The sequence below is a fragment of the Dipodomys ordii genome, unplaced genomic scaffold, assembly GCF_000151885.1.
Source record: "Dipodomys ordii isolate 6190 unplaced genomic scaffold, Dord_2.0 Scaffold27, whole genome shotgun sequence".
NCBI lineage: Eukaryota > Metazoa > Chordata > Mammalia > Rodentia > Heteromyidae > Dipodomys > Dipodomys ordii.
Window position 1 is genome coordinate 5066317 of NW_012267243.1, and position 14899 is coordinate 5081215.

At 33.1% G+C, this 14899-nt stretch overlaps 1 protein-coding gene across 1 annotated transcript in view; it reads left to right on the forward strand.

The window, feature by feature from the left end:
- The window catches only part of Acbd6 (acyl-CoA binding domain containing 6), a 147888-nt gene that overhangs the window by 68781 nt on the left and 64208 nt on the right, over positions 1 to 14899 (forward strand). The window contains exons 5-6 of the mRNA XM_013015581.1: positions 726 to 831; positions 11135 to 11224. Of these exons, the coding sequence (XP_012871035.1) occupies positions 726 to 831; positions 11135 to 11224 (196 nt within the window). The remainder of the gene's footprint in view (positions 1 to 725; positions 832 to 11134; positions 11225 to 14899) is intronic.

Genomic DNA, 14899 nt, shown 5'->3' on the forward strand with positions numbered 1-14899 from the left:
TCTTGTTGAAGATATTTTTGCCCCCTCCCCAAAACCCAGGGAAAGTCCCCATTCATCAGAAAGGTAATTCTGAATGCTATTTTAGACAGTTCATAAACTTCATGTTAAGAGCATTTGTATTTAATGTTTCCTTGCCTATAGAGTGAAGTTGAATTAAAGATTAAGTAAATGAGCACATGCAGTGTACTTCAGATAGTGCTGGATACATAGTATACTTTACATGATTTGTTCCCAGTCCTTAATTCTACTGCCTCATAAAATATTTCTGAATCATACCTTCTTTAATCTTTCCTTTAAGAAAGTTACTTTATATATAAAGATATTTTTTTAAGTTGAGTAACCGTTTATTCTGTTAGCCTGTTATGCAAGTTGAAAAACCTGATGGGAAGTATGTACTAATGAGTATATAAAAGTAATTGGAGGAAAGGTATAGGAAAATCTGCAGTTTTGATTGGGTATACTAGTGTAACTTGTTAAAGCAGAGGCGGTTTTCGTCTGTTTAGAATGTAGTTACCTAAAATTGGATAATGGGTATAATCTACTACAAACCTATAATTATAGTTGCTAAGAACTTTAGTCTTATTGGATGTTGTACATAAATCTAGTACAAATCTATTCTTCATGTAAATTTTTAAAAATCAGATCCTATTATTTTAGCAGCAAATAGGTTTTGTTAAAAATTTGTTTATCTTGTGAGACTAACACTTTGTTTTTACTCTAATTAGGGAAGAAGACAAAAACATATTTGATTACTGCAGGGAAAACAACATTGACCATATAACCAAAGCCATCAAATCGAAAAATGTGGAAGTGAATATGAGAGATGAAGAGGTACGAAATCATGCTCTATTTTTTATGCCAGTCGTGGGGCCTGAACTCTGGGTCTGGTTGCTGTCCCTCAGCTCTTCAGCTCAAGGCTAGTGCTCTACCACTTGAGCCACGGCGCCACTTCCGGCATTTTCTGCTTATGTAGTGCTGAGGAATGGAACCCAGGGCCTCATGCATGCAAGGCAAGCACTCTACCACTGAGCCACCTTCCCAGCTCCTCATACTCTATTATATTGATTTCTGATAAATGTTACATCCTTTTAGGTTTTAAAAATACATTAGTTTCTCTTACCTTGTGGTTTGTTGTTCTGCATTAATCAGTTTTTCTAAATGGTAGACCTCTGAACTATACCCCAAAATACAATATGGTTAAGAGTATATTAGAATACCTGTATGAGATAATGTCACCCATTAAAGGTACATCTGTATCCATCTCATTTCTACCTATGCTGTAAAATTAGCAGCTAAAACTTGACCACAATGAAATACTTCATTTTAATTTTTTGGGAGAGTACTAGAATTTGAACGTAGGGCCTCATGATTACTAGGCAGGTCCTCTATCACTGATTCATTCATACCTCCAGTGTTTTTCACTGATTGTTTTTTGCCTGTACCTGTGCCTGCACTCAAATCCACTGAGTGTTCCCTGCAATATGTGAGATGACAGGCATATACCATCACACCAAGCTTCTTAAGTAACATATATCTCTTCCTCTCTTAGGAAGATTTGCTTATTTCTAGATCACATATCCTTGTCTTGTAGTGTTTATTTCTCTACTTTGAATAAAGTGTCTTTTCTAGTAGCTTTTTTTCTTACTACTTATTTCCTTGTTTGGGAGGGACCATTTCCTCTAATAGCTTTCTGAAAATGGTAAAATGGAAAAATCTTTCTGTCAGAGTTCTTGGTACATACCATATAGTCACTAAATGTTTGATTAATTAATCAATGAGTAAATAGAGTATAGTGTAATGGTAAAGACCTGGAGTACATGAATTCAAGTCCAAGCACAGTTACTTCCTGTGTGACTTCTATCAAGTTTACTCTGTGCCTCAGTTCCTTAGTATGTCAATGGAGATAATAATAGTACCTCAGGATCATTTTGAAGATAAATGAGTTAATATATATAAACCATACATGAATTATACATGCATAATAAACTATTATTAAATCAGCTTCTTTGGCTACACTTTTTAAAAAAATATTTTATTATCTTTAAGTAGTTGTATAAAGGAGTTGCCATTTAACAATGCCATTTATGATTATTAATATGAATGAAAGACTTTTCAAGGTCTGGTTTTTCACTAGCAAGTATATTGAGTATACTATGTGATCCCTAATCATATTGATACATCTGACTTTTAAATAACAAAAGCTTTACAAAGCATGTTTTACATTTTTAGAGAGCACTTTTGCTTATTACCCTATCATTTTCACAATAATCCTTTAAAGTAGATAGTATTTTCATTTTACAGTTGAGGACATATATAAGTGTGTTTCTTCCAAGTAGAAGTCAGGTCTGGTGGAGAATTTTTGCCAATAGATTTAAGAAGGGAAAAGCACGACCAAAAAAGGAGGATAAGCAATTTTCATATGCTTGTATTATTCTCTCATTTATAATTTTTCTCTCATAAAATGATCCTAAAAGTCAAATCATATGCAGCCTCTACACAGGCTCCTCTGAGGTAGTAGGAAGGATGTAATAAGTATCTAGAACACAAGTAGCTTACAGTAAATAGCACCATTTTTTTTATAGAAATAAAAGGAGCACTTACAAAATTTATTGTTTCTAGCATTAAGTACTTTGATGTAGTACTGCTTCCCAGCCCTTCCACTTTGTTGCCCATGCAGCTACTTTTACCCACAGCCTGCCAGAACATTGTGTTTCCATGAACAGATGAAGTACTTACACATTCATAGACTGAGACACCAAGAATTCAGTTGGGTTCTCTTTTTGCTCCAAGCAGATTTCTGCCCTCTCAGCCATGACAACTTGGGCTAGGCTTTGAATACTGATGGCAAGTCCTTTTATTATTAATCAGGAATTTGTATGAATTAATTTAAGAACATAAGGGAAATAGAAGCTTAAAATTAGAATCAAACTTTACATTCTAAATAAAATAAATGATACTGTTCCATGACATTTAAAGCTCTAACAAATAAAAATTTAATGTCTTGATGATAGACTAAAAATATATAACCTCAAATTTAAGTTTCTCATTAAATACTTTTAGTTTTTTATGAGTAAAATGACATTTCCTTTTATAAGTTAGATAACAGTTTTAGTTTTGAAAAGACATTCAGTTCTTTGTATTTATCTGATACTCAAACTTGAGATATTCCATACTAATTGTATACAGTTTCTTGAGATAATATGTTTTTATTTAATGTGTTCTCCAGAAAATGCAGTTTTACTTCGCTCTTATGTAACTAAAACTTATATTTCTTGCACCTAAAATTTGCTATGAGCACATAAATTAATTCCAATCAGAAAATGATCAGAATGCATAATGCACAATAATCTTTATACTAAATTATAAATTTATAATTCAGAAATGATCTTACATGAAATACAGATATTTAGATCTAATAATGTTTATAACATGAAAAATAATGAAAATGCCATTAAATAACATTTATTATCTAATAAATAGCACACTTACAACACATAAATATATTTGTTATGTACATGTTTTATTCATTGAAGTTGTGTTTGCTGATATAAGTAGTCTGTAATTCTTCTCTTCTTATTCTACTACTGGTAATAAATCCAGGGCCTTTCTTATATTACATATGTCATCTATCACATTATTTTGCATAAGAGAAAAAAGTTTTATAGTTACATTTACTATTCAAAAATTTATATATCAGATGATTCAAGGTACATAGCAACATGGTGTTATATGTAAATTACATCTTTTGGTATACTTTTAACCATTTACCTGTGCTTGAAAATTTGAAGTAGAGAATATGAAAAGTAAAGGCAAATATCTTAAAGCATAAATTTTAATGTTGGTTCAGTTTTTTTGTCTTTGAGTTATATAACTATAGCTCTTCACATATGACAAGTATTTGCAGTTTACTCCTCCTAAAAAAGCACATCTTTTTATTTTTCCTTTTTTTTTTGGTCAGAATTGTGACATGAACTCAGGGCTTTACACTTAGCTAAGCAGGTGTTCTATCACTTGAGTCACTCCCCTATCCCTCTTTGATTTTTTTTTTTTGGCTATTTTTCAATAGGAAATTGAGTCTTGAGGATCTGCAAAAATAGACAAATAATATAAATACTTTAATGCAAATCCCCAACCAAAGTATTAATATACAGTTAATTGGTTTTCCATGAATACACTCCTTTCATTGAGCTGCTTAATTAGGATTGTTCATTTCTAAATTTTGTCTTGTTTTGTTTTGTTTTGTTTGTGTGAAACCCAGTTCAGGATCTTTTTTACTCACAGCTAGTGCTCTACCACTTGAACCACAGTATTTGATTTGAGATCAGAGTCTCAGAGTCTCACAGACTTAACTTCTCTGGCTGCCTTCAAATTGCAGTCCTCAGATCTCAGGCTCTTGAATAGCTAGGATTACAGGCATGAGCCACTGTTGCTTAGCTCATTTCTATCTTTTTTAAAGCAATAATTGTCATTTAACTGTTTTCCATATGTTTATTAATCCAGATATTTTGAAGGAGGTCATCTTCCTCTTGACGTTTTTTCTTGTTTTGTTTTAAATCTCCAGCTCATGTCTGAATATTATTTACATATTTTAGACTTGAACTGTTTGCAAACTCTGGTGAAACTAGCAGTATTAAACTGACAGAGAAGCAAGAGATTTATGAGTCAGGGTCAGTACACAAAGCTAAAATTTATGCCTTTATTGAAGATTTGAGAAAAACGAAGAAAATAAAAAGTCAATTCTATATATTAAATAACTTTCTACATTAGAAAAGTATGTGATATTTTGTTTGAGTAGGTAGTTAAGACATTAATTTGAAGAAATTTTGCTTATTCACTAATTATTTAGAAATATGTTACAACTGTCTAATTATCCTATGTGTATTGATCCAGACAAGACCATTTAAAAATCACTGGCCATACTTTACATTGGAAAAAAAATAATCTATGGTCATACTTTACATCAGAAACTCATACTTAATACATAAAAAATAGTAGAAATAGTTTAAATTTGACAGCTTTTCGTTTTTTAAATTATAGATTTGTAATTTTAATCATTTTACCATTGTAATCAGTTTGGGAGGGGGTCTGGTCATGGGGCCTGAACTCTGGGCCTGGGTGCTGTCCCTCAGCTCTTCAGCTCAAGGCTAGCGCTCTACCACTTGAGCCACAGCACCACTTCCGGCTTTTTTCTTTTTGCTTATGTGGTGCTAAGGAATTGAACCCAGGGCCTCAGACATGCAAGGCAAGCGCTCTACCACTAAGCCACCTTCCCAGCCCCTGTAATTATTTTTTAAGTATGCAATTCTGTGGCAGTTAGGGCTGTTAGGCAACCTTTACCATCATTCATCTTTAGAAGGTTTTTAGCTCCCACAACTGTAACTCCATGTATGTCTAACATTACCTTTTTTCCCATTCAACATTCCCTGGTACTTGGTGAATTTGACTGCTCTACATTCTTTATATAATTGGATTCATATTGTATTTGCTGTTTCTTTTTCTTTTTTCCTGGTTCTAGGGCTTGAACTCAAGGCCTGGGCACTACCACTAAGCTTTTTTTCTCAAGGCTAGCACTGTACCACTTGAACCATAGCTCCACTTCCAGCTTTTAGATTGTTAATTGGAATAAGTCTCACAGACTTTCCTATCCTGGCTGGTTTTGAACTACAATCCTCAGATCTCAGCCTCTTGAGTAGCTAAGATTACAGGCATGAGCAATCAGTACCCAGCTGTATTTGTCTTTTTGACTGACTTATTTCACTTAATATCTTCAGGGTTAATTACCTACAAGCTTATGTCATAATTTTCTTCCCTTTCACAATGAATATCCTCTGGTTTATCACATTTTGTTTATTCAAATATCTATTAGTGACTACTTGGTTTGGTTTTACATTTTGACTCTACCAACCTGAATATATATATTTTGGGTTGATTTTCAACAATCGATTGTGAGAAATTTTAAACATACATTTTACATGCTCACTACCTACATTCTGTCACTGACATTTTACTGTTTTTCTGTCCATTTCTGTATCCAATCCATCAATTTGTGTTATGGTTGATTGCTTCTAGAGTACATCAGCTGTAAATAAACAAGATTATGACAGAACACTTTTTTTCTAGATACTTCAATATGCATATGATTAACTATAATTGAGGATTCTTTTAGTGTTTTATTTAAAATTATATATGTGTGTTTATGAAATATTCAAATCATAAATCCATCCAATTAATGTTGATAAAGGCATATACCTTTGTAAACACACTCCTGACAAGATTTAAAACAGGTCTATAACTCCATAAAGTTACCTCACATTCCTCCCAAGGCAGTCGTTTCTCCTACTTTGAAAAAAAGAAAAACTTCTAAGCCAGGAGCTTGACATCAGTGGCTCACACTTGTAATCCTAGCTACTCAGGAGACTGAGGTCTAGAAGATACAATTTGAAGCCAGTCTGAGCAGAAAAGTCCACAAGACTTCATCTCCAAACTAACCAGTAAAAATCCAGGCTAGAGGCATGCCTCAAAGTCAAAAGCACTAGCCAAACATGCAGGCAGAGCAAATGAGTAGCCCTGAGTTCAAATCTTGGTACCTGAGGGAGTGAGGAGAGGGAAAGGAACCCTCTGTTGAAATTTTCTTTACCTTAGATTAGTTGTAGATCTTTTTGTAAGTAGATACATAGGTAGATACTGTTCTGTCCAAAGTAAGTTTGTTCAGCATAATAGTTTTGAGATTTATCTGAGTTGTTATAGCTCAGTACTTCCCTTTTATTGCTAAGTAATGTTCCATTACTTATGAATATTGCCTTATGGATATCCTGATTTTGATTTATCCCAGACTTGCTATTATTATTATTTGTTATTATTATCTAATTTATTCATGATTAGGTAATGTCTCCCTTGCTTATTTCTTCACCCTTATGCCACTAACATTATACTTGAGTAAATGCTTATGGAGAGATTTTTTTAAGTGGTATGTTAAAAAGTGTTCTCAATTTTCTAAATGCTTTTACCCTAAATGCTTTTCTAAATGCTTTACCCTCGATCTTAGCTAGTGAAAGAAATCATTATTTTGTTTGTTTAATTTCAGCTCTGGGGATTGAACTCAGTACTCTCATGCATGCTAGGCAAGTGCTCTACCACTAATCCATACCTCCAGCCCCTAGCTTTCTTTTTTTAATACTTATAAACTATCCTCAAGAAGCAGTGGCTCCTATGCTCCCTTTTTTAATACTAGTAAATAAATTATCCTCAAGAAGCAGTGGCTATTATTAATACCTTAAGATTAAACTGTCTCGCAATGCTCTTTTCTGAGTTTCACTATGAAGAGTAGAAATAGAAAGTGTTGTGTGGTTTCTGGTTGTGGGTAGGAGAGTTCCCATTGTGACTTACTATTAGCAGAAGCTGCAAAAAAACAAAATGCAGCCTAGGGATAGGATAGAAAAGACAGACATATAGGTTATGGATAACTGAAGTCAATCTTTATTGCAGTTATAATAGAAACTCAAAGCCAAGCACTGGTGGCTTATGCCTGTAATCCTAGCTACTCAGGAGGCTGAGATCTGAGGATCACAGTTCAAAGCCAGCCCCAGGAGGAAACTCTGTGAAACTCTTATCTCCAATTAACCACCAGAAAACCAGAAGTGGTGCTGTGACTCAAGTGGTAGAACACACACCTTGAGCTAAAGAGCTCAGGGACAGAACCTAGGCCCAGAGTTCAAGCCCCACGACTGACAAAAAATAAAAATAAAGATAATGGAAACTCAAGTTTTTCCTGAGAGAAATTTACGTCACCTATTTTTATATTTTATTTATTAATTAGACTGGATTATATATCTTTGAAAAAATGGCAAAGTAACAACTATCAGAAATTTAAATGTAACAATTTTGCCATATTTTATTCACTATATTTATGGGTCATGTTCTTTATATCTGATCTCAAAATACCATAAAAACATCAAAACTCACTTTATAATGGAAAGTCTTTTATTGTGATATTGAGGAGAATATCTATGTATTAAGGATATCAAAAAAATTAAAATATTAAGAGCCACTCTGTTTTCTTGAAGGCATGAAAGTAATACCACTTAATAGGTTAGTTGCTACTATGCACTTTCAAAGCACTTTAGAGTCATTTGTATGTCTGAGACAGGACACAATTAATATTATTGGTTAATAGATGAGAGCTGCCCTATCCTGTTCTGTATTTTACTGTATTTGAGTTTCAGAATTTATTTTGAGCTCTCCAAGTAGTGCCTTTCATTGGCCTTACACAAGTACATACCATCTCCTGAGTATTTCTGGCATATTTTTCAGAAGGGTTTTAAAAACTAGAAACCAGAATTGTCAATATATTTAACTTGGAAAGTTTGTTTGGCATCATATGACTCACAGAAAAAGATAATATAGACAATTATGTAAAATAGTTCACAGATGAATAAAATTTTTTAGCAAACAACATTGCGTTAATGGTTTATATCTAATTCATTGTTTTCTTCTGGAGATTACAGAATCTTACACCTAAAGTTATTTAGTAATTGCATTGTATTGGTCTAGATATGTTTGCACTTAACTAAGAGAAAGGGAAGAAACCATGGGTGTTTATAATTTTATCAAATCACCTCTGTATTGCTGCTAATTAGTTAACCAGTCATCATAATTTGAAGAAGTAAAGAGTGTAAACAAGTTCTATACTAGTATACACTGTGTGCTAGTCATTTAAATACAGAGCAGAGCACCATGAAGATAATAATTCCACAGCCCAAATTTTTTTATCTTTATTTACATGTGTATTTAATCCTATTCTTATTTTTGAACTTTTTAATACTGCACAAAGTACTATCATTAGGTGTTCTTAATGTAGGTATTCTTCAGCACTTCTATCGAAAGTCATTGTCAGAATTTATTCTAATTCAAGGTTAATTAGTGTACCATTAAAATAATGTGTTACAAAAATTAATTACATTGCAGGTCAAAACACCTGTTAAAAAGTATAGTGTAAATGTCTGTGAGCATGTCATCCTTCTTAAAACATTGCTGTAAGTGTGCCACCTTCTGGGAAAATATATCCAAAATGAAAATCACTACTAAGGTCCAGTCATAGGTGTTTCCTCTAAAGTAAATTTTTGGCACCACCTATGACAAATTTAAAATATAACTACCATTAACAGTGAAATGTGTTGCTTATCTGCTTTCCCATCGAAACAGCTAACGATTTATATTTTAGCATTACTTGATTTAACCCTTTTGGGTCAAATCTAAGAAAAACAATCAAGAACCTGGCTGAGAAGTAGACATTATCAGTACATCTTATGGTAAAAGTGTTATCTAGATTAATGTTTTGTTTTCCTACTCACTATTAGGTAAATATATCACACATCATCTTAACTCTGTAGTAATACTTGTTAATTGCTTAAATTAGTAGCACTAAATGTACACTGAAAATTGGAACTAAAAGCATTTTGAAATTTTACCTGGTTTTATTAGTGTAAGAACTATGAGATGGTTACACTGAGCTATAGAATGTTTTATACACTGGTATTCATTCAAAAAGTCTAATTAAAAGGCCCATCTTGAGGATTTTTTAGTTACTGCCCTAGTAACAGCAGGTCAGTAGACAATATGGCTACAAAAAAATGCTGCTCTAGTACTAACCAATGTATATTTTTCTTTTTTTGAAAACTGAACTTGTATATATGTTTCCTTCAAAAAAAAGTTTGAGGGTCCTAAGTCAGGTATAAAAAATAATCTTGCTACTATAACAAATTATGAATTATTTGCCCACATTTCCAAATTTTCATTACCTTCTCTTGTATGATTTTATGTAAGCCTACTAGATAACAGATATTTACAGGTAAATGAAGGCAAATGGATAAAAGGGGTGACAGTGATCAAGGTGCATTGTTCATGTAAATGGACATGTTAAATTGAAACCCCTTTGTACAACTATTTGGAGATAATTTTTTTTAAAGCAAATAGAAGCAAGGATAATTGGAAAGGAAAAAGTTATCCTGCCCTGGTTTTTGTTGTTGTTTCTGTTTACCAAATCTGGTTTAATTCATTGAACTAACAGATAAAAGAGCCTAAAGGATAACAAGAATGTAGGCAGGTTTAGAAAAATCTCCCTTGACAAGGGTAATGCTTAGTAGGCTGGATTTGATGGTGTGCATATGTGTAACCTCAGCTGTAAAGAGGTGTTAAGTAGGAGGATTTCAGTCTTGGCCAACCCAGGTAAAAGTGAGACCCTGTGTGACAAATCACTACAGGTATAAAGGACTGTATGTATGGCGCACCTACTGAGAGAGAGCACCTACTGAGCAAATTCAAGACCTGGTGTTCCCAAAAAATAAAAGAAAGGTATCTTGAAATAGTCATCTTCTCCCCAGCTTACATCCATTAAAGTCATTTCTACAAAATCATAAAGCAGAGATTTCAACTTAATATTGAAAAATATTCCATTCTTTGTAAATGAGAACATCATTACACCTTCAGAAAGTAGAATTAAACCATATATCACTCATTTCTTTAGAAAACCCCTGAATTTTGGGGGGTTTGTTTATTCTTTGGGCTAATAAGCTTCTTCCTTAGGCATACTAAAATTTTCTAGCAGTTAAAACTAGAAATAACACAATGATAGTAAATTTAAGTCTTTTATAGACTAGGATAAAAGTTAATATTTAGTACTTTATCTCTTAATAATTAATCACCTATTCTGTTTTATAATTGTTTTTAGTACTGTTTGATAATAGACATTAGTAGATTTTACAAGTATTTTTTAGATCATAAATGTGCAATATGATGGATATAAAGGAACCATAGTTAGACATTTTTATTCAGCAAACTGAAATACAAATATAGAATATTTAGTTATAAATTTTACCTGTACCTATTAATTTTTAATCTATAAGAAATTTATTGCCAGAAATAAAAATTTAAAAAATAAAAAATAAGCATAATTTTCATTTTTATGAAGAACTTTTAAATTACAAAGCATTCTCGTAGTTCATTTATTCAATAAATGATTGATATAATCATTCAGAATAATTTACTATTTTACTTATCTTTCTGTCTTTCTTAAAACATTAAGTCTATTACACGCCCCACAACTAGATTAATAAATCATTTATCTTTCTGATTTTAGGGCAGAGCTCTTCTCCACTGGGCATGTGATCGAGGACATAAGGAACTAGTCACAGTCTTGCTACAATATAAAGCTGACATTAATTGTCAGGTAAGAGTGATGAGGAAGTTGATTTTCTTGGTTTTTAGTGGGTTTTGATTTGTTTTTAAGTAAAATTCATGTAGGAAATTTCATCTTAGCTTGAGGATAAAATCAGAGGGATCATGGTTCCAGGCTAGTCAGCAGAAAAGACTGGGCATGGTGACGAGCTTGTCATTGCAGTTACAGCAGGAAGCATAAAATAGGAGGGCTGCATTCCAGGCTGGTCCCTATTTGAAAAATAACAAAAACACAGGGCCACAGATGTGGCTCAAGTGGTAGACCATCTACCTCACAAGTCCAAAGCCCTGGCAAAAAAAAGTATGTACCCAAAGGAAAAAACCCAAAAAGTATAAATGACTGTCTTTTAAAAAACACAAGAGGTTTTATCTTTGTTGCTATTTTTTTTAATGTACTATGTGATTTTTTTGTTGTTGTTTCTTTTGTATGTTCTTCACTGTATTTGATTCAGGTTCCCTGCATCTTGTATATACATTTTTCTAATTTGGGGAGGGGAAGGGAAATGAAATGTTGAAACAAGGATCCAGGTTGACCTGTTGTAACAATGAGTTGTACAAGACACTGTGTTGAAAACGAACTTTACAACTTGGGTGCGGGGAGGGAGGAGTTGGGGAGGTGGAGAGAGAAGGGATGGTAGGGGAAAAACAAAGGAGGGGTAACAAAATGCTTGATAGGAAATGTACTCATTACCTTACTCATGTAATTGTACCCCCTCTGTACAGTATCTTTACAATAATATACATATATATATATATATATATAAACTCTTATACCTTTGTCTCCCAAATACCAAGTTCTTTTATGTAGATGTATTCATTCTTGTTATCAGATTTATATGTATCATTATAGGACCTGTTCATATACAAGAAACAATAATAGCAAACTATATACATAGTGATTTTAGTTTTGCTCTATTTAAGTTTATCATGGGAGTGTTTTGTAATAGTACATACCTTGATAACGAGTCTTTTAAATCACCTCATATTCCTTTATAGAAATATATGCCAATTTAATTAGTGTAGTACTATTTTATACTTTTACCAGCAATGTACATGGGAGTTCTTATTTCTCTACTCTTACTAAAATAGGTTGCCACAATATTTCTTACTTCCTATGGTTGAGAAATGATATAACATTTTTTTGTATTCTATTTGTTTGCTAAGAGATACTGAGCATCTTTTCATATATTTAAAGAACCATTATGTTAAAAAAAAAGAACCATTATGTTTTTGTAAACTGTCTGTTGACAGTATTAATACTGGATTGATGAGATTTTAACTAATTTATTAGAATATTTTATATATTAAGAAAATATTGTTCTTTATATGTTAAAACTTTTCTCCATGCTTCTAATACATTCATGGATTTTTTTATTTATTTAGAATTGTTTTATGTGAATGTTAATAGCAATATTACCTTTATTTAGATGATGCCATCATTTTGGCCAGACTTCCAATAGTGTTGAGTGAATAATGGATATTTTTCTCTTGCAATTTGAAATGTCTTCTCAATTCATCCATATGTTCCAGTCTATTACTGGGCTTATTCTTCTATTCCATTACTATTTTTTTGTTTATGTACTTGTGCCATGTTCTTTTAAGTTTCACAATCTCTTAATTTCTACTGAGCAAGTTACTCTACTCATTCAGAATTCTTCTCCTCTTCCTCTTCTTTCTCCTTTCTCATCCTCTTCCTTTTTGTAAACTTTTGAAGTCATCTTTCCTATAGCTGCTTTCCTAAACTACTATCCACTAAGTTAAACAAAAACTACAATAAAATATCCCATTGGTACCTTCATGCTTTTTTAAAAAATTAAGTTATTCAGGGTTATTTTGTTGAAAATGTTCCCAAATTCATCGTTGAGTTTTTGTAATTTAATTTTATTGTCCAAGTGATATACAGAGGGGTTACAGTTACATACATTAGGTAGTGAGTACGTTTCTTGTCAAACTTGTTACCCCTTCATTTTTTGTTTGAGGTTTGTTTTTTTTTGGTCCGGTGGTGGGGCCTGAACTCTGGGCCTGGGCGCTGTCCCTCAGCTCTTCAGCTCAAGGCTAGCACTCTACCACTTGAGCCACAGTGCCACTTCCGGCTTTTTTCTTTTTGCTTATGTGGTGCTGAGGAATCGAACCCAGGGTCTCATGCATGCAAGGCAAGCGCTCTACCACTGAGCCACCTTCCTAGCCCTGTTTGAGGTTTTTGATGAACAGTTTTTTTGTATTCTATTTGTTTGGCTAGCATAAAGCAAACAATCCAAATAATTGCCTTATGTGGCTATATAGAATGCTCTTTCCTAAACACTAGCTTTAATACAAAGTAAGAGTCTATCAGTTAGGCTGATATTATCTGGCATAAAATTCCCTATCACGTTTATATTCTCATGACCATTTTATGTTGCTCTAGCCTTGTACTAACATTCATACTCTTATCTATGTTCACTTGATAGCAAGACTTTTGGCTTTGTTAGTTTGAGTTGATAACGTACTTCCAAGTCTCTTGTAATTTCTTTTTTGGTTTCGCTATTGAAAAATCCTTTTCAAATATAGACAATACAAATGTAATAAATGGAAGGAGAGGTTCATTTCCCTCATGACTCAATCTTTCTTAAACAACATTATTATTGACTGGCCTATTGGTTGCCAAAAAGGAAAATCAATTATATTAGAATTGTTTGCTTGGCCGTGGATCTTGGTACTAACTCAGCACAGGCAGGCTGATGTTATCAGCTATCTGAAGAATAATTTTTACCATTAGTCTGAAATGAAGTTGTAATTAGAGATATGTCAAAGTCTGTTCTATGTGTTCTTGTCATTTTTATCCTTCACTATATTTCATGAATTCTTGTATTGTACTGCAGTTTCTGCTTCCTGTGACTCTGATGTAATTGAACTTACAATTTTATTTCTTTAAAAAAAATCTTTATAGATTTAATCCAGGTGCTAGTGGCTCATACCAGTAATCCTGGCTTCTCAGGAGTCTGAGATCTGAGGAAAGTCCATGAAACCTTGAGACTTCTCTCTCTAGTAAACAACCAAAAAGCCAGAAATGGAGCTGTGTCTCAAGTGATAGAGCCCTAGCCTTGAGCTAAAAAAGCTCAGGGACAGTACCTAGGACCTGAGTTCAAACCCCAGGACTAGCACCAAAAAAAGAAAAAAGAAAAAAATGTTTATAGATTTAATTTGACTGGTAATAAGGGCACATTTTTGTCTCTTCTATTGGTTAATTTTGATTTTTCATTCATCTTTTTAGAGGTTAAGCTTTTACAACATGAGATTAGGGTATCATATGAAACCATGCCCCTCCCCTCAACACAAGCACACCCCTTTCTGACTATCTGAGTAACTTTGATTTGTTAGTTCCTGGACAATGATTCCTAGCTACTCAGGAGACTGAGATCTGAGGATTGCAGTTCAAAGCCAGCCCAGGCAGAAAAGTCTATGAGACTCTTATCTCCAATTAACCACCAGAAAATTGGATGTAGAGCTATGACTCAAAGTGGTAGAGTGCTAGCCTTGAGCAAAAAGAGCTCAGGGACATGAGTTCAAGCCCCATGACCAACAGCAACAAAAATGTTTTCTTTGAGTGGAGTGGAATTGTTTAAGGACTTTATAATTTATTAATTATATAAGTTATGGCTGGACCTAGGCATTCTAATTGAAGAGAAGT